At 42.6% G+C, this 23,681-nt stretch overlaps 1 protein-coding gene across 12 annotated transcripts in view; it reads right to left on the reverse strand.

Annotated features, from left to right (window-relative positions):
• Positions 1 to 23,681, reverse strand: part of PHF21A (PHD finger protein 21A) — a 187,746-nt gene that overhangs the window by 3,198 nt on the left and 160,867 nt on the right. For all 12 annotated transcript variants that reach the window (XM_055423934.2, XM_055423927.2, XM_055423936.2 and 9 more), the window contains 7 exons: positions 15,191 to 15,289; positions 12,640 to 12,691; positions 11,813 to 11,892; positions 11,301 to 11,361; positions 8,653 to 8,816; positions 1,635 to 1,790; positions 306 to 381 (listed from right to left, as the gene is read on the reverse strand). In XM_055423934.2, the coding sequence (XP_055279909.1) occupies positions 306 to 381; positions 1,635 to 1,790; positions 8,653 to 8,816; positions 11,301 to 11,361; positions 11,813 to 11,892; positions 12,640 to 12,691; positions 15,191 to 15,289 (688 nt within the window). The remainder of the gene's footprint in view (positions 1 to 305; positions 382 to 1,634; positions 1,791 to 8,652; positions 8,817 to 11,300; positions 11,362 to 11,812; positions 11,893 to 12,639; positions 12,692 to 15,190; positions 15,290 to 23,681) is intronic.

Consider the following 23,681-nt stretch of genomic DNA (forward strand, 5'->3'; position numbering starts at 1 on the left):
GGAAAAAAAAAAGGAACTCAGTCTCATGTGCCGTCAGTGCACAGAACCTGCTCACTTGGACTTTCTGTTCCACACGTAAAAGGACGCTAAGAAAACTGCCAATGGCTTGGGCCTGGCATTAACATATCTAAGATCTCACGTCTCAGTTTTCCTCCCCAAGCAAGTACTACAACCAACTTTTTATTTCATTCAATAAAAGCTTTTCATGTGTAACTTTAAAATTCCCTCTGAAAACAAAACAAATACTGTCAGAACTTTTAAACAAAGGCATGCTCATTCAAAAGGCAGTATGGATAATTCTTTACCTGCTTTGTAGGCAATATAGGAATGAACAATTGCTAAAGTTCCAGGCCATGGGATTGCTTCTTCCTTCTTCAGCATCTGAAAAGATTTTCAGAATTTTATCCTTGAGAAAGAAGTATAAGCACACATCCCCTGTGTAACAACAAGCAACAGTGTCTGTCGCTACTGGCAGACAAAATCCAGGAAGGATTTATGGTGGCAGTATGGCAAAACCATGGCTATAGTTTCTGGACTACGAAGTTCCAGTTTACCAGCATGAGAGGATAAAGGTCAATGTCAGGAAGAGCCAAACCACCGGAGCCCCGGCGTAGGCACAGGTTGGGACGGGGCTGGGCGTTCCCACCTCTTCAGACCTGCTGCATGACCCTCAGCTACGCCCTGTGGCCAGAACCATCAGCACACAAGCTGCACAGCTGTGTGATGGCAGCACCACAGGCAGGTTCATCCTCGACCTGACACGGGCTGCCTGTCTCAGGTTTAGCTTATATGTCCCTCAAAGAGCCTGATGAAGGAAATTAAATATCAACCCCAAACACTGAAGTATAATCTAGACCCATGAAGAAAATTATCAGAGGGCCACAAAGCAGCATCAGTGTGAGGACTGTCTCTACTACATCACGGAGACAGTAAGGACGCAGACCAAAGATTTAAAGGGGGCGACCAGAAGTCTCTCAAATCAGGATTCCAAAAAATTGAGCAGGGCTCCTAAAGCTTGCTGAGTACTGGGCTCATTTATCTACTATTTTATATGCTTGCCTACTTTCAAAAAGGTCTCAGGACAGCTTACCATAAAAACATAAAGACATACATGAATCACTGAGGAAAAAAAATCAGAAACTAAACAGAAAGGCGAAGGAAGGAGCACGGTTTCTCTTCTTCCAAGTACATTAAATATTAAGACAGTACTTTATAGTTAGTGCTCCAATCCTGATGAGAACACAGGTTAAAAGTAAAACTGTTCTTATTTGAATTAAACGATCAATTGCACATCCTCCTTTAAGGATTTTATTTCCAGAGTTTCAACCATATGCTGAGTTTGGACCACTTTTAGAGAATGAGGCAGACATGCTGTGGACTTTTTAGGGTAAGGGTAATGAAACGATACATCGTTTCAAATAGAGAGGAGGAGTTAGGGCCTCTCCGCCTTACATGAGTCCCTGCCTCATGAACTGAGGACCTCTGAGAGGACGGAGGCTACGCAGGTGAGGGCTGTCCTGTGGGCATGGCAGACGTCGCCTGGAGAACTACCGGACGGGCAGAGACAGCCGTCCCCCCGATGGGGGGTCTTTCTCCTGCTCTGCTCCCGTCCTCTCTGACGCACCCCGCAGTACCTGGTCCTGACATCTGGGGCAGATCCACATGCCCTTGGGAATCGTTTTCAGAGGAGGGTCTAAGCAGTCCAGGTGATACACACGGGAACACGTGTCGCACATCAGCAACTGGCCACTTTTTCTGCAAACACTGCAAAAATCCTCATGGATATCACCCTATGACATTGGGAGAAAAGGTAAAGAAAGGACAAAAAGGTAAAAGCTGAATGTTAACATGCACGTTCTGAATACACACAGGAAGTGTTTTAGGACAATCAGCTGTGCCCCTCCAACTCATTACAAGAGTGCTCAGGAAAAGCAGAAACTACCAATGGTGCAAGCCCCCCACCTGGTCCATACAGTTGGGGTTCCCCAGGTGGGGCCGGTATTCTTAAGAGTTTATAGAAGACTGTAACTCCGTAGTCACCCAGGCCAAAATAAGCTTTAGAGGCGACAGCTCAGCGTTTATGTTTTAGTACAGTCCAACCCACAAATCATAAAGTTGAAAGACCTTGAAATCGATTCATCAAAGTGTTCCACAACACGATACCAAAAATTTCCATTACCTATCGTTTTTCAGGGGAGTTTAGAAAAATTGGAAAAGACAGACAAGGAGGCTTTCGTTAAACTCTTTGCTTGTTCTGGGAGAAAAACTATAGTCAAAATTCACATGGGAAAGGAGTAAGTCCAGAGCATATTAAACTCCTATGAGCGTTCTAACATGAAGAATTTAAAAAGCCAAACACCTGATAGCATTCTCTTAAAACCAGTTCTTGGCACTTGCTGTGCAATGGCCCGTTCTATTCCGGGAGGCTTTATTCCTCCCTGTGAGATGCTTCACCAGGTAGAAGAAGAGCACCCTCGGTGCGCTCTGCTGGTCTCCCCCTCCCCCCACCAGTGACAGTTCTGGTTCTCAGGTGAGTCTACGGGAGCCTCACGACAAAAGGCACCATCAGGAAAAGGCACATCTATTTCAAATTTGGAGAGAACACATTTTTTTAAAATGAGGTATTAAAGAGGTGGTTTCCAGTGAGTCAATCCCTGGTCCATTCTCTGAACAGGATTAATGCTGCTGCTAAGGACACCAGGGAAGGGAAGACTGAGGGGTCGTGCCAGAGGTTAGCTAAGAAGGCAGTGCCACAACTTGGGGCAGACTCCTGTTCACTTCCAGTGTGTTGTTTCAGAATTCCAGGCTATTCTGCCAAAAGGTCTAATAAAGAAATCTTGCACAGGAAGCAAAGATAGAGCAATGCTCAGTTCTTCCTTTCTATGACATAACCTTTCAGCCACCACTGCAGAAAGTGAAAGTCAAAGTCGCTCAGTCATGTCCGACTCTTTGTGACTATAGAGTCCCATGGACTATAGAGTCCATGGAAATTTCCAGGCCAGAATACTGGAGTGAGTCGTCTTTCCCTTCTCCAGGGTATCTTCAGGAATGTTATCTTCTCAGACCTACAATTTCTCTCCAAAGGAAAGGAAAGGAGACTATCTGGCAATATCTATATATCTAGGCTATCTGGTGAAGTAGAAAACTAGCTGCAAAAAGTTGCAAGATACATCAAAGTGTGGATGGGTATTATCTTTGGACAGTAAAAAAAAAAAAAAAGATACTTAGTACATGTGCAAAAATACTGCAGGAGAATGCAGCATAACAGTTTAACTTCAAAGGCACTGAAAGACATTAAGGTTTCTCTCCAAGATAAACTGTGTTCTTAAGATCAGGCTGAGGTGAGTGCTCCTCTAGACAGCTCATCTTTCTTAAACCATAGCCACAAGCTTTAAGTCTGTGACTTTAAGGAGTTTAGAGAAATGTTAAGGTTTCTGAAACTCTTTTACATGAACCACAGGTAAAATTATCAGTGATGGAAGTAAATGAGACAAACTAGACATATTATCCCAAATACCTATCTTATTTTTTGGGTAGAGTTCCTGCTCACTTCCCTTTGCTACTGAGTAAGGAGACCATCAGGAAGTGGAAGGTAGAGAGTACATAAAATAAAGGTTAAATAATTTCTTTCAAGTTCCTAAAGGAAAGAAAACTCTTATCTTATTTACATATCCTGTAGCAGCAGTTCATAATCTTTTCAGTGTGAGGACCCCTTAGTAATTTTAAGAATTACTAAGCGCTTTTGTCTACCTCAAAGTGCTCTTGTTTACTTCAAAGTGCCTTTGTTTATGTGAGTTCTACCTATTGCTATTTATTGTACTAAAACTTTTAAAGCTTTTTTATTTTGAAATAATAACAGAATCACAGAAAGTTACAAAAATCATGTATTTAAAAATGTTAAAACCCAAGAACACACAGGTACACCTTTGGTTAGCCCTCACAGTGATGACGTCATCACTGATCATGTATGTGGAAAACGTCACTGTCCTACGCTTGAGAATGAGAATGAAGATGGCAAAGAACATTTTAGTGCTATCATGGAGATATTTCTGATTTTATATTTTGATTGACACTATATTTGAAAATACATATTCTGAACCCCTGAAAGAGTCTCAGGGACACAGAGACCACACATTGAGAACTACTGCCCATCATAATCAGAGAAGGCAATGGCACCCCACTCCAGTACTCTTGCCTAGAAAATCCCATGGATGGAGGAGCCTGGTAGGCTGCAGTCCGTGGGGTCACTAAGGGTCAGACATGACTGAGTGACTTCACTTTCACTTTTCACTTTCACACATTGGAGAAGGAAACGGCAACCCACTCCAGTGTTCTTGCCTGGAGAATCCCAGGGACGGGGGAGCCTGGTGGACTTCCGCCTATGGGGTCACACAGAGTCGGACACGACTGAAGTGACTTAGCAGCAGCAGCCCATCATAATGGAATATAAAATACCAGGATATGTATTTCATCCACACAGAATTGATTCTTTGCTTAAAGAGAGCAGAGGAATCCCACAGAGGTGCTGCCCCAGGTCCAAAAGCTTATTAGGCTTCTGTGACTGACCAAATTACTACCGTAAACCAAACAGCAAGCTGAATGATAGCTGACCCAGGAGTCTCTGCTAGGAACTGAGGGGTGTATGTTTTTTGGAAACACTCTGGCTATATCAATCACAACTTCATCATTTGATAAAAGAATTGTCAGCTGTGTCAACGTATCTTCTTCTCATGAAAACGATGAAGTGGCAACAGGTATATCCTGAAGATTAGTGACCGGCGGGGTCTTATATCACTAGCTCCTTCTGAAAGATTATTGATCCCCAGGAAAGGCTTGCCTCTCGACTGTGACTGTTTCATTAACGTTGTTGGGGTTTATGCTACCTGGAGGCAAACACAGATAGAGCCTTGTGTGCTGATTTTAATCATTGCCACTGTTGGGACACTGAAAAAGTAGAAGTCAATCTTTAAAGAAAATCCATTCCACCAGGGTTTTTATTTGGTTTCTTTGGGTCTTAGTTGAGGCATGTAGGATCTAGTTCCCTGACCAGGGATTGAACCCAGGCCCCCTGCAATGGGGAGCATGGAGTCTTAGCCACTGCACCACCAGGGAAGTCCCATCAACTCCACTAGGTGTAACCTAGAAGGTTCTCAACATATTTAGTGGTTTTAGAAAAGCTTTATTTCACCTTAGTTTCCTGAAAAGAACAAAGTTTGCAGTTTACGATGAAACTTGGCAGAAGCTTTTCAGTTTGTGATTTGATCTGAATGGATCCTTTGGGTTCAATCAAATAAAATCATAAACCCTCTAAGTCAAAAGTCATAAAAATAGCATTCTTTAGCAATGATAACTCAATTGCAGATCCACAGTCACCTGTTCACCACCATTTGTGCATCACCTTGCAAAGGATCCCTACCGAGAAACTGTGAGCTGGCAATACCTTGTCAATGCTTCAACTGAGGAAAATGGAGACAATCTTTGGGGCCAACAAACAAGGTTTTTGACAGTGTCCTGGTACTCATTAACAGGACAGGCAGAAAATCTGTGTCAACCACTAATGCCAAAAGCCAATGCTGAATCTTGAGAGCAAGTCTAGCCTGTAGCCTTGGCTGTGTCCAAGGAAGGAAACCTGCCCGAGAAGACGACTCTTCCATGACCCTGGTCCTCCAAAAACAACACTTACTTTGCTGCTTCTGGAACTGTAACTCATGCTATGCATACAGTATTCTTTTGCTCTTTGGAGAGGAGCAGACCACTAATACAGGATGGCATGGCAACCCACTCCGGTATTCTTGCCTGGAGAATCCCATGGACAGAGGAGTCTGGTAGGCTACAGTCCACAGGGTCGTGAAGAGTCAGACACGAGTGAAATAACTCCGCATGCATGCATGCAGATCATTAATAAGTACAAAAAGAACCTTCAAGCTGAAAGGACATTTTACCTGAAGATGTAGCATCAGGTAAAGACAAGCTCTGTAATCCATAACAGAAATGGGGCATGTACACGATTAACTCCTTGGTCTCTCTTCTCAAACTTGCTCTTGTCATTCCAGTAAACGGCAGCTTCATCCTTTCAATTGTTTAGGCTAAAATCTTTGGCTATTCTCTTTTTTCTTACATCCCCTTATCTAATTCTGCTCATTCTTCAAAATAGACACAGACCCTATCAGTTTTCTCCACCTCTGCTTCTGCCACTCTACTGGGCCAAGCGGTCGCCAGCTCCTGCCAGGACACCTGCAACAGCCTCCTACCTGGGTCTCTCTCTGCTTCCACCCTGTTCTCCTCAGTCTCCTACAAAGTCCAAGTAAATTCTGAAAATGCCTTAAAAATAATAAATGCAGGCAGGCACCATCAAAGGGTGCTAAAATCACTGAGTAAGACTGCTGGTCAAGGCTATGGTTTTTCCATTGGTCATGTATGGGTGTGAGAGCTGGATTATAAAGGAAGCTGAGCGCCGAAGAATTGATGCTTTTCAACTGTGGTGCTGGAGAAGACTCTTGAGAGTCCCCTGGACTGCAAGGAGATCCAACCAGTCCATCCTAAAGGAGATCAGTCCTGGGTGTTCATTGGAAGGACTGATGTTGAAGTTGAAACTCCAGTAATTTGGCCACCTGATGTGAAGAACTGACTCATTTGAAAAGACCCTGATGCTGGGAAAAATTGAGGGCAGGAGGAGAAGGGGACGACAGAGGATGAGATGGTTGGATGGCATCACTGACTCAATGGACATGAGTTTGGGTAAACTCCGGGAACTGGTGATGGACAGGGAGGCCTGGTGTGCTGCGGTTCATGGGGTCGCAAAGAGTCTGACACAACTGAGCAACTGAACTGAAGACTGCTGGGGTATTTTTACAGACTCAAAGCTATCTGCACCTAAGGAAACAGGCACCTTTACAAGTAGAGACATTTGATGGAGTCTACCTTAGAGATGAAAGCTAACATCAACAATGAGACAGACGGACAACACATGCCTCTTGAGATGCACTGAGAAGGGCTCATCATCATGTATTTAGTGCTCCTACAAAAATGCATACCCCGAATCTATTCCTGAGGAAACAATCAGATCACGCAAATGGAGGGACACTCTATACAGCACGCGGCTTATCTTTTAAAAAACGGTAACGTCATGAAAGACAAAGACAGGCTGAAAAACAGTTCCAGAGCAAGGAGACTAAAGACGAAGCACCATAAAAATTAATGTCAAAAGTGACCTTGGGTTGGATCCTGGAACAGAGAAAACAAAGTGCCACTAAGGCATTTACCGAGACAACTGGAGAAATCTGAAGATGGGCTGTGTATCATAACAATAATGTTTCATCATATTAAAGTTCCTCAATTTGATACGTTTATTGTGGCTACGTCAGAGACTATCTTTGTTTTTAGGAGATATACACTGAAGTATTTCGGGTAAAGCTTCATGATGTTTGCAACTTCTTAACTACATCGGCAAAACAAGTATGTGTGGAGGGGTGGGGAACAGCAAACATGGCAAAACCGTGCCAGTTGGTGAACCTGGGTGAAGGGTATACATTTGTTCTCTGTGTTGTTATGGAAGCTTTTTAGTGGGTTTGAAATTTTTTCAAAACAAAAAGTGAAAAGCAATGCCACTCTTTTACTTTAAGCCCTCCAGCATCTCCCATCTCATTCAGAGTTGAAGCCACAAGGTCCTGCAAGGCGGCCTGGGCCTCTGAAGTCTCGTTTCCCACACGCTCTCTCGAGTGCTCGCTGAGAGCCTCTCTACGCCTCAGGCACTTCCTCTTATGAGCAGGGCTTCCGCACTGCTGCCCCCTCTGCATGGAACACCTCCCCACAGATGTTCCCACCTACTCCATTCCCCTCAGAGAGACTCTCTCTCACCGCTCTCCATAAAACAGGACCTCCTGCCATAACTCTGATTTTGTGCTTTTTCTTCACTGCACGTTTCACTACCTGACATTTAAATGTTCATTTGCTTATTAGCCCCTGCCTCCGGCCATGGGATGTGAGTTCCCTGAGGGCAGGGATCAGTTGTGTCCCTGCTCTGTCCCCAGCCTCCAGAGCAGCGCCTGCTCAGCAGAGGGTGCGCAGTGTCTGTAAGGGGAGTCACGGCTCTGTAAGTGTGCACTTAAAGACAGGGTTGGGGGGGCGGTGTTTACACGCCTGCAGCCTCAGGGGCAGGGCTCTTAAGTATTGATGCTTTCTCAGGAACCTGTTTCTGATCAATTCTGCTGAATAAATTTGCTCAAAGGAAAAGTTTTCCATGTCTTGAGTTCTACTTGAAGCAAGGGACAAGGACTGCTGGGGGAAATGTGCACCTTTGTCCATTATCCCCACTCCCCAATACTGATGACAAGATGCCTGCACACCTCTCAGTTATATGAACTGACTTCCCCACCCCATCCCCCTTCCTGAGAACTCCTTCACTGCAAATAAAATCCAGACTGAAAACCCTGACCAAGCTTCCTGATGTGGTACTTAACATGATCCTCAAGTTCATGGCAGGACCTGGGGCCCCAGCAGAAAGCTGCCTTACATGGCACACAGTGTCCTGGAGGGATGACTGCTATTCCAGGGTTAGTCAAGGAGATGCAGTTGGTAAGGAGACAACATATGATAACGGTTTCCCCGATTTCAGGTCTCAGAAAGAGAGTGAGCTTTTCCCAAGTTACTTACGTCTGTGGAGGTGGGGCTGGGCAGGGACACAGGCTGAACAGATGCAGGGAAAGTGAATGTGGTCTCTGTCTTTTCATTTTCAGGGGAGTCAGGATGACTGGATGGGGGGGATGTTGGGGTAAGGGCTCCAAACCCCAGCACTGCATTGTATTTTGGAGGACGACCTATATACCGAGAGAAGGGAACAAAAGGGGAAAACGGGGGAGGGAAAGAAAGGGGGAAAAATGATCTTACATACCTTTGGCCAGTGCTCCTCATTGGCTAGCATGGAAAGGAAGTGAGGTTGCAGACAGAAAGTTAATACAACAGTCCCAAAGAGAGGAAGAGGAGCAAAGATTTAAATGTCATTAGAAACAAATGCATGAGTCTCGAAGGGAGGATAAGAGAGCCTCAGAGAACGGCAGGGGATTCTGGGTCATGTGTTAAAGGTCTTCGTCTTGAGCAGATTATAGAGACATTCCTCAACTATTACAATCTGAGATTTCCAATGGGAAAACAAGGTATCAAAGCTCAATGGGAGCCAAGTCTAAGGATAAGTATTTATTTCATTTTCCCGTGTCTTTTGCACATTGTTCCCTACAGTTTTTCTGCAATCGCTATTCATATTATAATAATAATGATTCTCAGTTCCAGGAGATATTCTCAACGACTTCTGATTGTCCTTTTCTCTCCTATACACATTTTGGTCGCTTCACTTTGTGAGGGTGGAGAAAGGCAAAGGGAAGAGGCAAAATTCAAGTTAACCACTCTGCCCCTTGCTGGCAGAGCTAGTAAGAGATATGTTCTGGGAGCAGCTGAAACCTAAGAGCTAAAAAGATGTGGGCCTAACAAGGACTTTAAGTATGCCTGGACTCAGACACCCTCCCCAGTTGATCAAGGAGTGCCCCTACTTCCATCACAAACATTCCGGTGAACTACCTGTCCTAGCGTCTCAGGTAAGGCCCACATCAGTAATACTGCTAACTGAGAGAGCTGGTCTGACAACTGAGGAGCATGCTGCATCAAACTTCATGGCTACAGAGAATCTACAAATGAGTCTTAACGGGTGCTGGAAGTCCAGGCCAACCCCTCTTGCCCTGTGATATATCAAGTCAGGGTCTTTGTCTTCCAGGGGCCAAGGTCAAAGCTTCTAAGACGTCAAGTGATCAAAAGTGTACACCCAGCATACCACAGGCACGTGACTACGGGCACTGGAGAATGGGGCCATGACTCTGCCAACAGTCATCACTGATATCAGAATATGCACAAGAGTCATGATTCTGCCGGGTGTTACACAAACATTGCCTACCTGTGTCAGACCGGCACTGTCTGCAGCACAGAGACAGCTCACAGTGGTCTGTCTTTTCTAAGGTATTTAGAGCTGCTGGAAGGGAAAGTGAAGATGAATGCTGTTTGTTGACCCACAGAAGGCACGTCCTAGGCATTGTGAATGCAGGCTTTCATCCTCTGACCTTGGCAAGAGATGCCAAGGTCTTTCTGGCTCATTTAACCCCTATCCTCTTAGCAGATACTGCCCACTGGCAGGCCAATTAACTGCAGCTTCTGGCTGGGGGCTCCTTTCTGAGAATTATGTCAGAGATCACTAAAAATTGCCAAAAACAAAACTACAGAAAATAACCCATGACACTGTGGCCTAGGGATCAATATGAAGTAAGCCCAGTGACTCCAGGACTCCCATCTAAGTGTGTTTGGCTTCCAGAAGGAGGGACTGATGAAACACTGGAGTGGGTCACTAAGGCGGGTGTGCTATCTCTCTGAGGGGAAGGGGTGGGAACGGTATAGCTGGAGCCCTGCCTAAGGCAGACACAGGGTCAGGGTGACCGCCTAAGCTTCCAGCAGCCCTGAGACAGCGTGTACATGCACACGAATCAGCATGCTTCTCCACGCACTCTGCAACCTTTCTGGCCTAGAACTGCAATTCAGGGCCACACGATCATGTGGAGAAAGAGACCTTGGGCTGTATTACTGACATCAAAGAACAACTTCAGAGCCCTGTTTATGAGCTCAAACTCTGAGCCATTAAGACCTATTTAGGCCTACGAGGTGAGAGTGGAGACTGCCCTGAGGGTGAGGTGGGACGCCTGCCCTGGGGGGACTACAATCGGGGGGATGGAGCCCTTTAGGAAGTTCTGCTTTGGGGAGCCTGTTTTGACAGTGATCTTCTCTTCCTTAGCTGGAGATGCCTCTTCTCTCACACATTCTAAATTCTCAGTGTGGCTACCCCTCTCCTTCCTAGAAAGAGTGATGCTCTGTCCTCCCTGCGTCAGGACCGTTCAGACACTACTAAGAACACCTTGGCAACAGCAGCGTTCTGTTTGGCTCAATGATGCTAAAATGCTTCCTCTTACAGGGTGTTCTGTTCACTGTGCTATTCATCAACAGCCTGGTGGGCCTGGGGCAGAAATGCTGCATTAAGCCATTCCCCTGAGCCAGCTCTGCCAGAACCCCAGGAAGGCAGCTTTGATCCAGTACACAGACCTCTAATAAGAAATCTCACTCTCTTTTCCCCCCATTCTCAGAGAACAGCAACAAGACTATTTGCAACGGATACAGAAATTAAGACAGGCTCCAGGACAACGGGAGGAGGGAGGGGAAGGAGACAGAACACAGAAAGCAAAAGCAGCAGCAAGGGACTCAGAGGCGCTCACCTCGCTTCCGGGTCCCGGGATGCACTGTGCTGTTCAGGTACGTGACCGCACTCTTCTTACGCTTTGGGGAATGAAGACGGAGAGGTGACTGGCTGAGCAGCATGGTTATCACTAAAACTGGCACAAGCTAAGGACCAAGCACAGCAGGCCCGCCAACTTGCCAACTAGTTAGTGCAGGTCACCCCAAGGTCTGGGGTTATGATGTGTGCTTGGCTCTAAGAGAATACTCCAGAGAGGCCTGCCTCTGCTTCAGGAGACAGTCATACTCAGATGACAGGATGAGTTAAATTTTTACTAGGTTTGTAGCTACTTGAACTTCGAGAGGAAACTAAGGGGAAAAACAGTGAGGAAAATGAAATAATGGGATCGGCCAGAGAAAAATCCGCCATTTTACAAAGCTGGCCAAGTACAATCTGGGTACTGCTCTTAAGCAGGTTTTCTGAGGGGAGGCACTGAACGAGTTGTAAATGAAACTAAACATGTGAAGGAGGGCCGAGTGCTGACAAGAGTACCTCCGGCTCAAAGACCGCACCGCTGTACACCGGATTCGCCGTTGTTCTTCTTTTCCGCTCTTGCCTCTTGCTTTGGATTTCTTGGGAAAGCAAAAGGTTTGTATTAGAAGGGAGGCACAGAGAATCCCGCCAAGCTTAACTTCCCTGTTTACCTACTGGTTTTCTCATGACAAGTTAAGAAATGAGAGCAAGTCTCTCGGTTTCACTGCAGCCTTAGCCAAGGCAAGCACACGGCTGGGAGCAAACACGCAGGACCGTTTCCTCCTGCCTCTTGGAGAGCAAGGCCGTGCTGTCCTACAGGGTGGCTCTCTGCTGACTGAGAGCTTAACAGTAGACCACACTTGTGAACAAGCTGTCCTCATCTATTTTTAGGTCACTATAATACACGTACGGGTGAACTTTATCCACAGACCTACACTGAGTAATCATAGTTTACCACGCTTGAATTAAATAACTAAGAGAGGCACAGCTCTGCAACTATTTTTAAGATTCTGATAATCTAAAGTGACTGAAAAATACCAACATTTGTCAGAGGGCCATTTGCTACTTTGTGCTGCCAGAAAAAAGAAGTTTCTCTAAGTGAACAACAGTCCCCTTAATCCAGGCAAGTAGGGAATTTCCCCAGGACAATAGTGTGGATAAATAAAGACAGGAGAGAAGCTGAACATTAGATAGGAGGAAGGTAAGTTTACTCCAAAAAAAAAGTCCACACTGGTTGAATCACACTCTGTGTTCCAATTTTCAAGTCTAACAATAAATCGAACACCGTTTTTGAGAACAAAGCTCTAGGCCAGAAGCAAGGCAGCGCTATGAATGTCTTCTCTTACCTTCTAGATGGTCATGTGTTACCAACCCTAGAGACACCATGAAGGCAAGTTTCTGTGCCAAAGAAACAAAAGAAGAATATACTTCAGTTTGGGTTCTCACAAAGCCAACTGCAAGTTCCCAGTTAGACTCCTAGGGAAAGTCACCCAATAGCTGGTGGCAGGAAGAAAGCCAGGTTCAGGAGAGCAAGGAGCAGGCACCCTCTACTCTGAGAAGCTATGAAGCTGCCCTGGAAGCTTTCTGATCTTACAGGACTCAAAAGAGAAGGACTGGGGCCTGTATCTTCTACTTTCTCAATGGCAGAAATCAGAATCTTGAAAGATCTAAGTTTTCCCAGAAAAATTCTCTAAGACTAAAGAGGACTCCACAATGAAAAAAACAAAAACAAACCACAGAGTGTTCCAAAGAGCCTCCCATGCAACAAGCTCCAGATTCTAAGAATTTCATTTGTGATACCAGGTCAAGAGTTCTTGTATTTTTACTACCATTGACTGGACAATGAAAGTTCAGTTCAGTTTTCAGGACAATGAAAACTCAAAGTTAAATGAGTTTTAGGAATGTTAACAGGTGGTTCTGCTTAATACTGTGACTTTCCAATCAACCATGGACCTATAAATTATAGAATGATTTCTCTCTGACCACCACTCTCAGCGCTCCATCCGAAGCTAGACTGATGAGAACACTGGATTTCAAGGCTGGAACGTTCGTTGCTTAAACATGGAGTGAGCAACAGATTGATTACTATTTTGCTCTTTGGTTGGATGTGGGTCTGGAAAGTATGTCTTCATTTTCTGCTATACCACTGCATGCGGCTGCAAATATGCCAAATGATATATCATCAATTTCTCTAATCGATGAATAAGGAAACATCATTAGCTGACACTCCTGCAGAATTACATATACCACAATTTGGTCTTCGAAAATCCAGACATTTTACTCTCAACATTAAACATCACGGTATTTTGGCCTGAACTGACAGGTTCAGGCTACTCAAGTTACTGTTTTATAAAGATAACCTGAACAAGCCACTTGAGAACGCAGCAATGTCCTTTACTAGTATTCTCAGCGTCCTGAAGAAATGTTATCATATTTCTTATTGCAAAAGCAGGTGGGCACTCGCCCTCCCAACGGCCCGAGTGCTTCAGTGAGGAAAAGCCTTGGACTTGCTGCATTCTCTACACCGCATACACTTTGCAGCTGCTAATTAACGCATTCCTCCTTTTCACTATTCCTGCAAAACTTAAGATCAGAAGACTGTCTCCCAACTGTTCTGTTAATAAAGCAGTGTGTGAACTGACATTCTGATGTACCTTCTCTTAATCATTAAGTAACGGCACCCTTCTTGGCCACTCACATCCAACTCATCTTTGCCAGTCTAGATTAAGCTCATAAAAGAATTACTACATGGGGCAAAGAATCTCTTCTGTGGAACTGACTTTTAGTGATAAACAGAGTAAGTCTGGCCTCATCTATGTATCACGTGTATACCAATAGCTAGTTTATCGTCTTTATGGCAGTGAGTCTGTCCAATTAGAAATACCTGTTGTAACACGTGGGTACTTGCATGCCCACACGGTGCTACTGACATAAGATATCCTTCAGTTTCTTTTGATAAGGGAATTTTGCTAATAATCTGCTTTCTTTTTCACCCTCTAAGCCTAATGCTTGACACTAATTTTGCAGATGATTTTGTAAGTTTGTCAGCAACACGCATGACTAGTACTTCTTTTTGGTTCAAGTTTTGGTCTCTTCTTTAAAAAGCAAATTAAAAATCCATTTCATATCATAAAGAATTATAATTTGTACTTGTTGTAGAAAAACCTGAACTGGCTTAATAAGTCATTGCTCTAAAAAAATGATATGAAACTCTGACATGGTTTTATTACAAAGAATGCACTGAGGACAGAAGGAAATGGACTGCTGGTCTACTAAAATCTAGCTATCAGATATTCATCATCATATTACCTGTCCACATTTTTCTTCTAGAGCTACTTGTACTACAGTGTTGGCTCTACTATTCTGCTGTCTAAGGACACACGTGTTCACAGTCTGTATTTGTGCGGTTCTGTCTTCTGTTTCAGTTGATGGTTCGAGACTAAGTTGCAGGACAGAAGCTACTGCTGTCATCCCTACTTGTGTGCTTCAGTGGTCTACTTCTGAGCTACTGATTCATCTGGGGTTTGGGGATCTAATGCAATACAATAGCAATAACAAAAATGGTATTGCAGCAAGTGTAATCAATAACAGACAGACGTTAAGTGAGTGAACCACAGCGTTTATAAATGTTGGCTGAGACAAACAAAACAGAGTGACCATTGGGAATGCAGGGGGTGCCTGGGGAAATGGTCACGAATCACACAACTCAAGTCTGTGACACAGCTATGGAATCTCTGTCCGCCAGCTCGTGAACCCTACAGGCCACACCCCCAATCTGTCGGTAACATCACGGAAGAGTGAGAAAGCGCAAGAGGAAATCAGGCGCTTCAGAAGCAGGGCCCCCAGGCGTGAGGGCGCGCGGCGGCTCAGCGCCGGGCCGCCTCGGAGGGCGCGTACCTGAGGGTTCTCCTCCCGCTTGGGTTTGGGTGCAGCAGGCGGGGTGGCGGTGCGGTTCTCCGTTTGTTTCTCATCTGTTTCCGTGTGGGATTTAACCGTCTAGAAGCGGAAAGTTAAATGAGACTTCACAACTCACTTCTTATTAAGAGAATAAAAGCAAACATACTTTGTTGCCAACAAGAAAGAGAACATACTCAAACCGGAAACATTAATAACGGAGGTGACATGGACTTCCCTGGTGGTCCAGAGGTTAAGACTCTGTGCTCCCAATGGCGAGGGCCCGGGTTCGCTCCCTGGTCAGGGAACTAGATCCCACGGGATGCAACTGAGACCCGGAGCAGCCAAATAAAACGAACTGCAATAGTCTATTTCTATGTACTTTAGGATGCAGGAGTAGTTTCCAGAAATACGTCCATTCTTGTTACATATCGGTCAAGCTCTAGTTCACAGTGCGCTTAAGATATGAATGATGTAAAAAAAAAAATGTCTTACATACACACTTTTCTATTTCAGAAGAATTCCAATCACAGCCTTAAGAGAGGTTGCAGAACTCCCCTTACTCAGGACACTTAAAATCTGCCTGTATCATCCATTAGAGGAGAGATGCAATTGCCGAGGAAAGACTATCGTGTAAAAGGCTGACATCCTGATTGTGGCCAACCTCACCTTCCAGGTGCGTCCATTCAAACGAACCACCACCAGCAGCATTACCACCTTCAGACACAAGAGGAAGCTAGCAAACTGGGGGCTGGGGACTGGCTTTTCTGTTCTGATCATGACCCAACGGCTAATTCATTGTATGAAACCCTCTGTAAACACTGAAATGATATTAGAACAGTGGATACAAAGCTATAAACACAAACCTAATTTACTTTTTTCAAAATTAAAAACAATGCAGATGCAAATGGTCTTTTTGTATGGCAACAAGTAATTAAATAAAAGTGAAACTGTCTGATCATTGATGAGAAGGAGCCAAATGAAAGCCAAATGTAGAAAGAAGGTTCTATAAGCAGTATATCAAAAGGTCTCAGAAATCATTATGTTGTGAAATATTTTACTAGATCTGAAAAACAAACATAATAACAAAGACTTTTCACTTTATTTCCTGGCCACGTCCATTATTTTCCTTCTGCTTCTCACATCACTCCTTTAGGAAAGTTTAAGGATCTGCCTTATAGGGGCATAAATGCTACTTTGTTTTTTCCCATCACAGTAATATTTCCACCTCTGGACTATACAGGAGCCACCTGAGAGCAGGATTGTTCTCCACGCTTTAGCATCCCTTTGCACCCAGTACAGGGCCTCACCACAGAGCAGGTATGCCGTAAACAGGTGCTGATCTTCTAAATGGGGAGTAGAACCCACGAGAAGAATCACTTGTTCTCCTCTCTCACACACACTTTTTTTAAAAACCAAAAAGGACACATTCCCCGCCCCCCACCCCAGCCATAAAACAAACCACCAAACACTCCTACAAAGGAACACAATGGGAAAGTAGTTTATAGTGATAGTTTTAAGGTCCTGGGTGCCCAGGAAGCTTATTTCATAGCTCTGTGGCTCGGAACAACAGGAGTCTGATAGGGAGGGACAAAGGGTCAATTATGAGGGTCTGCTGCTCTACTCCAAGGTTGTATGAAGTCTCTTGGGGTCTCTTATTTCCAATCTCCAGGGCTGAATAAAGCAGGTAGTGGTAATGCCTCCAGGGAAGATCAAACCAATTCCTCTTCGCTAGGGAATTATCCAAGGTTCAAATTTTCTCTCATGTAAGAAGAGTACAGCTATCTCACGGTTACATAAAGAATACCAAAATCATCCAGAAAAAAAAAGATAAGCCAAGCGAGACAACAGGAAGGGGGACTTTCCTGGTGGCTCAGTGGGAGAATCCCCCTGCCAATGTAGGACACACGAGTTCAATTCTTGGTCCAGGAAGATTCCACATGCCACAGGGCAACTTGAGCCTTGACATGACTGCAGTTCTGGCCAACTAGTCTGAATGCAAATTTGTCAGGGACCTTGAGCCAGGACTACCATGAGAGGCAACCTGATTTCTGACCTCAAGAACTGTGTGGGATAATAATTTTGTTGCTTAAAACTTCTTAAAAGAAAAAAAAAAAAACATTAGGGGAGAGGAGTGACATCACAGAAATGGCCGACAGGGAGTTTTATAATCATTCCTTTCACTGAAACGAACATTAATATGGCAGAAACAGACAGAATCAACTTTTTAAAATTTTGGAATCTAACAACTGAGAACAACCAGGGAGACACGTAATGAACAAAGAAGCTGCTAAATTTTGTTAAGAAACTATTTTTCCCTGCTGCTAAGTCACTTCAGTCGTGTCCGACTCTGTGTGACCCCATAGATGGAAGCCCACCAGGCTCCCCCATCCCTGGGATTCTCCAGGCAAGAACACTGGAGTAGGTTGCCATTTCCTTCTCCAATGTGTGAAAGTGAAAAGTGAAAGTGAAGTCGCTCAGTCGTGTCCGACCCTTAGCGACCCCATGGACTGAAGCCTACCAGGTTCCTCTGTCCATGGGATTTTCTAGGCAAGAGTACTGGAGTGGCTTGCCATACCTACAAAGCCATCTGCTAGCTCAGCAGAGGCTTTGGAGATGGTAACCTGTGCTCCTGGTGTGTTTTGCTGAACCTTGTTTTCAACATGTGGCTGTGTATTCTGACCTGTCTGGTAATCCCCTGAGGACTGGTACAGAGGTTGACCCTTGTTTGCCCGCTTACGGCTGGAGTGGCTTTCCAAGTGCCATCTGATGAAAGCATCTAGACATAAGCTACCTGCAGCTATGTGTGCGAAGGACGCTGGATGGAGTACGCAGCAGACAGACCCAGAGGCCCAGGAAGAAGGAAGCTGAGGAGGAAGATTCCTGGAGGAGGAAAGGCTTCAAACGGCTATCCCATACACCGGGGAATCCAGAGTGCACAGGGCATTACCGGGACAAGAGGCATCCTTAGAAAAGAGCTGAGAGAACCCTAAGTCTGCGAAAACAGCTGAGAGAACCCTAAGTTTGCACCTCTGCTGATCTGTGAGCTTTATCCAAGCAAGAGGCGAGGTCTAGGACAGTTACAGGTGGCCTGTTTAGCACTGAAGGAACGCCCCTGCTCAAAGCCAATCTGCGAAGACCAAGACAGGTTTTCTGGTTTTGTTTTAATTTTCTTATTATTACCTTTTTCTTCTTTTTGGCTCCAGTTGTTTAAGTAAATCTAACAGGACAGAGATTTCAATAACCACAGATGACAAGAAATAGTATTTGCAAAAATAGTCTGGAAAAGGCACTAAACAGAAAAACAACAGAGGCTCTCAACAATCAATAACAATAAACCCTGGGGTAGGAGGAGAATCTAATTTCCAGAGTTATCACGCTGTAATTTAAAAGTGAACGTTTTTCACAATTAGGAGGCACACAAATAAACAGGAAAGTGTAGCTGTTTCATTGGGGAAAAACAGTAAGACGACACTGGCCTTAAGGAAGCCCAGACATCAGACTCCCTAGAGAAAGACTTTAAGTCAACTGTCTTAAATATGTTCAAAGAGCTAAAGCAAACCATGGCAAAGAATGAAAAAATAACCCAGGAGAACAACAGCTTACCAAAAACAAAATATTAATACAGAGACAGAAATTATTTAAAAGCAGCAAATCGAAATCTCTGACTGAAAAATAGCTGAAATGAAAAATTCACTAAGGGAGTTTAGGCAAAAGAAATAATCAGTGAACTTGAAGACAGGACAACTGATATTAACCAGTCTAAGGAGCAGACACAAAAACGAATGCAGAAAAACGGACCGAGCCTAAGAAACCTGTGAGACACTACTAAGCATATGTGTTGTAATTCCCAGGGGAAAAGGAGAGACAAAGAAACAGAAATAATCTTTAAAGAAATAACAGCTGCAAACTTCCCAAATTTGATGAAATAAACACAGGATCTACACGTATACCTTGCTTTATTTACTGTACTTCACATTATGGGATTTTGCAGACACTGCATTCTTTACAAACTGAAGGTCTGGGGCAACTCTGTCTCTATGTCACATCTTGGTAATTCTCACAATTTTTCAAACGTTTTTGTTATTATTATATTTAATAATATAAATAAGGTGTTTGGTAATCAGTGATCTCTGATGCTACTACTGTAGATTATAACTTGCTAAAGGCTCAGATGATGGTCAATATTTCTGCCAATAAAGCATTTTTAAATTAAGGTATATGATTTTTTTTTGGACATAATGCTACTGCACACTCAGTAGACCACAGTATAAACATAACTTTGATATGCATTGAAAAACCAAAAAATTCACGTGACTACCTTTATCTGCTTTATTGTGGTGGTGTGGAATTGAACACACAGTATCTCCGAGGTTTGCCTGTATATATCTAAGAAGCTCAGTGACCTCCAAGGAGGATAAACTCAGAGGACTTATACTGCAACACAACACAATCACACTGTCAAAAGCCAAAGAGAATCCTGAAAGTAGCAAAAGCAGAACAATGCATCACCCCTTAGTAAGGGGTAACTTTCCTTTTTGCTTCCTATATGATTTAAAAGAGAAATGCATAAACAGTAATTGTAAGTATGTATCCATGGCTACACAATACATAAAGATGTAATGTGAAACAATAACAACATAACAGGGGTGGGGTGGTGGGCAGAGCTTTTGTATACTAGTGAAGCTAAGCTGGGATCAAATCAAGTTACATTGGTCCAAAAAGATGTAAGACATGTAGATAACAAAATAGCAAAATGGCATAACTGTGTGCCTATCAGTGACCACTTTAAATGTTAACTAGATTAAACTCACAAATCAAACAACAGAGTGGCAGAATGGATTAAAAAAACCAAGATCCAACAATATGCTCTCTACAAGAGATATATTTTAGAGCCAAAGACACAAAAACGTATCCATCAATGAATGGAAAAAGATACTGCATGGAAACAGTAGTCAATAGAGTACAGGATGGCTACCCTAATATCAGACACTTAAACTCACTTTAAGTCAGAGATTGTTATAGGAGACAGAGAGGTCATCATACACTGACAAAAGGGTCAATTCATCAAGAAGATATGACAATTTCAAAATATATGATGCATATACTGACAGAACTGAAGGGGAGAAATAAACAGTTCTATAATAATAATTAAAGACTTTAACACCTCACTTTAAATAAAGGAAAGAACATGTACAAAGAAGATCAATAAGGAAATTGAGGACTTAACACTGTAAGCCAGCTAGACCTAAGAGACATATAGGACAACCTACTCAACAACAGAATACACATTCTTCTTAAGTACACATGAAACATTCTTCAGGATAGACCATATTTCAGGACACAAAACAAATCCTAATAAATTTTAAAAGACTGAAGTCATATGAAATATTTTTTCTGATGATAGTAGAAGCCAGAAGTTGATATAAAGCAATACTGAAAAATTTTAAGTAGGTAGAAATTATAACAACATACTCTTAAACAACCAGTGGAACAAATAAGAAATCACTGGGGAAATTTTCTATCTCCCTGAAGAATGAAAATGATAATCATACATACCCAAACTGATGAAACACAGTGAAAGCACTGCTTGGAGGGAAATTCATGGCTGTAATGGTCTACGTTAAAAAAAAAAAGATTTCAAATCAATAACCTAAATGTATAGCTTAAGGAACTAAAGAAGAACTAAACTTAAAGCTAGTAGAAGGAAGGAAATAGTAAAAATTACCTCCACATTAGAGTAGAGATAAATGAATTGGAGAATAGAAAAATAACAGAATTAATGAAACCAAAAGTTGATTCTTTGAAAACATCAACAAAATGACAAGCCTTTAGTTAAGCAGGATAAGGCAAAAAAAGACACAAAAAATGAAAATTAGAAATAAAAATGGCAACATTACTATGAATCTTATAGAAATAAAAAGGATTATAAGAGAATACACTGAACAACTGTACACCAATAGGCTGCCAAAGGGGAGGGGCTTGCAGAAGGGATGGTGAGAGGTTGGGGTAGCAGAATATGTCCATCCTACACACAGGATGGATAAAAAAGTTCCTACGGGACAGCACAGAGAACTGCATTCAATATGATGCGATAAACTATAATGGAAAAGAATATAAAGATGAATGGTAACTGAATCACTATGCTGTATAGCAGTAATTAACACAACATTGTAAATCAACTATACCTGAACTTAAAAAAATTTTTTAATTGTACACCAAAAACAGATAATAGAGATGAAATGGATAAATTCTTATAAACATACAAATTACCAAAATGGACTCGAAAAGAAACAGAAAATCTCGACAGAATATACAACTAAAGAGATTGAAACAGTAATCAGAATATTCTCAAAAAAGAAAGTCCAGGACAGACAGTTTCTCTGGTGAATTCTACCAAACATTTAAAGAATTAACACCAATCTTTCTCAAACTTTCCCAAAAAACAGTTATCTATTATGAATATAGATGCAGAAATCCTCAATAAAACACTAGCACACCAAGTCCAGCAGTATATTAAGAGGATGATACACAATGATACAGTAGAACTTATCTTAGGAATGGAAGGTATTTTAAAAAATCAATGTAATATACCATGTTATAAACCAAGGCAAAGAAAAACAATATGATCATCTCAGTTAATGCAGAAAAAGCATCTGTGAAAACTCAATACCCATTCATGATACAAACACTCAGAAAACTAGGAAGAGAAGGGAACTTTCTCAGCTTTATAAAGGACATTTATGTGAAACCACAGCTAGCACCATACTCACTAGCGAAATACTGAAAGCTTTCCCTCTGAGTTGAGGAACAAGAGAAGTATGCCCACCTTCACCACTGCTATTGAACAATGTAGTGGGAACTCTAGCCACAGCAATAAGGCAAGGAAAAGAAATGCAAGGCATCCAAACTGGAGAGAAAGATGTAAACCTCTATTTGCAGAGGACCTGACCTTACAAACATTAAATCCTGAAGATCCACAAAGCAACTACTATAGCTAATAAATGAATTCAACAAAATTGCAAGATTCAAAATAACCACAAAAATCAGCTGTATTTCTAACACATTGTAACTCATAATAGCAGTGAACAATCTTAAAAGGATTAAGAAAACAACTCAATTTACAATATCATCCAAAAGAATAAAATATCTAGGAATAAATTTAACCTCGGAGGTAAAAGACTTGTATATGAAAACTATACAACACTGCTAAAGAAATAAAGAAAACCTAAATAAATGGAAAGACACCCATGTTCAAGTATAGGAAGACTGAAAATTGTTATTAAGATGGCAATACTATACAATCTACAGATTTAACGCAATTTCTATCAAAATTCCAACAACCCCTCTTTTTTTTTTTTGCAGAAAGACTGGAAAAGACAATTCTCAAATTCATGTAGAACTACGACTCCTGACAGAACAATACTGAAAATGAAAAATATTGGACTCATCCTTCCCAATTTCAAAAGTACAGCAATTAAGATAGTGTGGTCGGTAATGGCATAAGGACAGACATATAAGCCAACAGAATAGGACTGACAGTCTAGAAATAAACCCATACATCCACGGCCAACAGATTTCCAATAATGATGTGATGATCGTTCAAATGGGGAGAGAATAGTTTCTTCAAAAAATAGTGCTGGGACAACTGGATATCCACATGGACACTTGTTTCACATTATATACAGGAAATTTAAGTCAAAATGGATTACTGACCTACATATAAGAGCTAAAACCATGCAACTCTTAGAAGAAAAATTAGGGTTAAATCTTTGTGACCTCAGATGTGACACCTTACTTATGACACCAAAAGGCACTAGGAACAAAAGTACATCTCAAAATCTCTCAAACTATCTGGATTTCTGGTTTTTATTTATTTTTGGCTGTGTTAAATCTTCGTTGCTGCACACGCTCTCCTCGAGCTGTGGCAAGCAGAGGCTACTCTCGAATTGTAGTGTGCAGGCTTCTCACTGCAGTGGCTTTTCCTGTGCAGAGCACACGCTCTAGGGAGCGCAAACTTCTGTGGCTCCCCAGCTCTACAGCGCAGGCTCCATAGTTGTGGCACATGGGATTAGGTGCTCTGCAGTGTGTGGGATCTTCCTAGATTAGGGAGCAAACCCGTGTCTGCTGCATTGGCAGGCAGATTCTTTACCACCAAGCCACCAGAGAAGCCCTCTGGCTTTTCTTAGAGAAGTTTTTCATATGATAAAAATTGGCTACTGCCAAAAAGTAGCTGCCTCCTTGAGACAGAGTATATTACTTTGCAGTTTATCGCAGTCTCTTCTACTTTCTATTCTTGACACCAAGGCCAAAATGTCAATTTTGTCACACTGGTCTTACTATTTCAAAGAGAAATTAACAATACGACTGGGATATCTTGTATTCATGTTCCCATTGAAAATGGGGGAAAAAATCCATTTGTTTACTCCCATTCTGTGTTACTTATTTTTATTTCCTACTCTGCACCTGTACGAATTTGCAAATCTTGTTCTTT

Source organism: Moschus berezovskii, chromosome 14 (assembly GCF_049115385.1).
Source record: "Moschus berezovskii isolate FMDL1 chromosome 14, NW_MosBer_1.0, whole genome shotgun sequence".
NCBI classification, from domain to species: domain Eukaryota; kingdom Metazoa; phylum Chordata; class Mammalia; order Artiodactyla; family Moschidae; genus Moschus; species Moschus berezovskii.